The sequence below is a fragment of the Emiliania huxleyi genome (genome assembly GCF_000372725.1).
Source record: "Emiliania huxleyi CCMP1516 chromosome Unknown EMIHUscaffold_1614, whole genome shotgun sequence".
NCBI lineage: Eukaryota > Haptophyta > Isochrysidales > Noelaerhabdaceae > Emiliania > Emiliania huxleyi.
Window position 1 is genome coordinate 1 of NW_005200965.1, and position 2,705 is coordinate 2,705.

General features: G+C 64.3%; 1 protein-coding gene across 1 annotated transcript; it reads left to right on the top strand.

Moving 5' to 3' along the window:
* Positions 1–1,151, top strand: EMIHUDRAFT_447105 (hypothetical protein; the record flags this gene model as incomplete). The annotated part of the gene is made up of 1 exon (XM_005785299.1): positions 1–1,151. A coding segment is annotated over one exon (604 nt), but the record flags the coding sequence as incomplete, so codon positions are not given.
* Positions 1,152–2,705: the final 1,554 nt, after the last annotated feature.

Genomic DNA, 2,705 nt, shown 5'->3' on the forward strand with positions numbered 1-2,705 from the left:
CTGGGAGGATGGTAGGCTCGTTGTCGGTGCACCTGCTTTCTTCTCGTGCGAAGCCGATGGCGACGCCGCGGGGTGCGGTGCCGTTTGTGCGGCGGACGATGAGTACCCTGCGATCTGCCTCGAGAAGCATTTGACGCGGCTCACGCACGCCATCGAGGCGCCGCTCCCTTCGACCATTGACACCGCGCGGCTGTGCGCACTCGACGTGGCTGCGGTGCGCTCGCTGCTCGCGCGGCTGGTGGCGGCAGAGGAGGCGTTGCGGCTTGCGCCGTGCGTGCAGGCCGTCTACTCGCTGCTAGGCGAGGGCGAGGGCGGGCTCAACTTGTGGACGGCCGTGCTACAGACGCACATCGCGCGCGCCCACGGTTTCAGCCCACCCTCCCTCGGCGTGCAGCTGCTCCGCTCCGCCGCCACGCTCGCGCCAGACGTGGCTCAAGCAGCACACTACGTGCGCTTCAACCGCTGCCGCAGCGGCACGCTCTCCTCCGGCTGTGCTTTGCCCGACGTCATCCTCGCCCGGCTGAGTGATGGCGGCGCCGTGTCACTGCTCGATTCGCTCCCGGCGGCCGGTCCGACATTCCTCCTCGCAGCTTCGTTCACCTGACCGCCGTTCCGCGCGCACGCGCAGCTGCTCGAGCAGCTGCGCGTGCGCGCGGATGGCGTGGTGCGCTTCCAGCTCGTCTACACGGCAGAGGCGCACGCTTCCGACGAGTGGCCCGTCGGATCTCACATTGCGCAGCGCCAGCCGCGCTCCACGCACGAGCGCGTCTCCGTCGCGCGCCGTCGCCTTGCCGAGCTAGGCGTCAACTGGCCCGGCACGCTCGTCGACACTGGGCGCGAGGCCTTCCAAGAGGCTTTCGCCTGCTGGCCCCTCCGCTGGTACTTCCTCGACGGCCACACGGTCACCCACATCGCGCAGCCGTCGGGCGGCGCGTACGACGTGACCCAGATCGAGCTGTGGATCAACCTGCAACTCGAACGCGCCACCAACGCCTAGAGTCGTTGTGTTACCCTTCTGTGCAAGCATGACGAACGCCGTCAGCAAACCCAGCTCGCTGGGGAACGGCGATCTGAGAGAGTCACGGAAGGCAAGACCTGTGTTGCTAACTTTTGTTTGTCGCGTGTAAAAAGGTAAAAAGGAACAGGCTTTCCTTAGGCATAGAGGGGAAACTGCGTATAGCGTATTTTTCTTTCTGTTTCCCGGGGCGCGGCGCGTGCCAATACGGCTGTGAGAGAAAAAGATGCGCGCAGGGGTAAATGGCGCGGGCGTGGGATGTGGTGATCTGTGATAGAGAGAGAGAGAGAGTATGGTGCTGCGGCCTCCTCTCCTTGCGTAAAACCCAGCCGGGCCTTTTTGCGCGCGCCAGTCCCATGCCCAGTGTTGTGCGAGGGAGAGTTTGTTGTGAAATAATCCGTTACTTCGTTTCCGTTGTAGAGAGAGTTGGTTTGTTGAATTCTTTTCCGTTGTCCAGCTTTGACACCTTTTCCGTTCGGCAATCGGTCGCTGGGACCCGCGCTGGCGTGCTTTTGCGTGTTGAGTGTGGCAGCGAGCAGGGACCGCTCCGACTCCATCCAGTTGAGGGCAACTGGCATCGCCACTCCCGCCAGCTGGACCTCGACGCCGCTCCTTCATATGCGCAGTCTCCTCTCTCTAAACATACAACACTTGGCCAGGCCTCGGGCGTAGAAGGCGTGGAAGGGGGCGTTCGCTTTGTATGGCTCTGGGCACATGGGCAGCGGCCGCGGGCGCTCGCTGCCATCAAGAATCACAAGGACTGGTTCACGCACCAGGAGCTCGTCAAGGCGCGGGATGTGCACGTCAAGAACAACCCGTCCCTCGGAGACAGCGCCGTCAGCAACCGCGAAGCCACGCGCCTCATCTCCGCCTCAACGCCTTTTTCGCCGGCAAGGCCTTCGATGTCCGTGTCGACGGTACGTACGCCACCGCCCTCTCCTCCGACACCCTCCATACTCCAGGACGAGCTCCAGCGGAAGCTCGGCCTTTGGCTCTCCGCGGCGCTTCCCACCCTTCGGGTCGCGCTCGAGCGGGGCATGCCAGTCGATTTCTTCGGCGACTACCTTTACAACAAGGCCCACCACCGGCGGCCCCACGACGGCGTCCTCGCCGCCTGGGCGGACGCGATGCGCGCCCCGGCCAACGCGCCGGTCGTGCACGGCGACAAGGAGAAACCAGAGCTCACCCGGCAGTACAACGAGGGGTACAAGACTGACCTCGCAGAACCCCATGCGGGGCCGGGAGGGTGCGATGACGTGAATGAAATGAAGTCAAGCTCTGGACGCCCCTCCTCAAGACCTCCTCGACGGGCGTTGGCAACGCCTCGAGTGGCGGCACGCCCGCCTCCGTTGGCCACTCCTACGCCTTCGGCAGCACCGAGGAGAAGGCCCGCCCCGCCTGAACATGGGCTGCAAGGCGCGCGGGCAGCCCAGCCAACCCTTCTCCCACAAGAACGGCCACGGCTACGTCAAGGCGCATCGCGGTTTCTACCATGATGCGATCTTTGTCAAGCGCAACAACTTCAACCTGCTGCTCCACGAGACGTTGCGGCAGCTTCTCGCCCACCGCCGTTCTCAAGCTGCGCCGCCTCGCGCGCAAGGTCGCGCGCGGCAGCGTCGACCGCACGGCCTACTCGCCCAAGTACTCGCTCTCTTTTATGTCCCACTATGCAGAGCGCATCTCTCTCTCT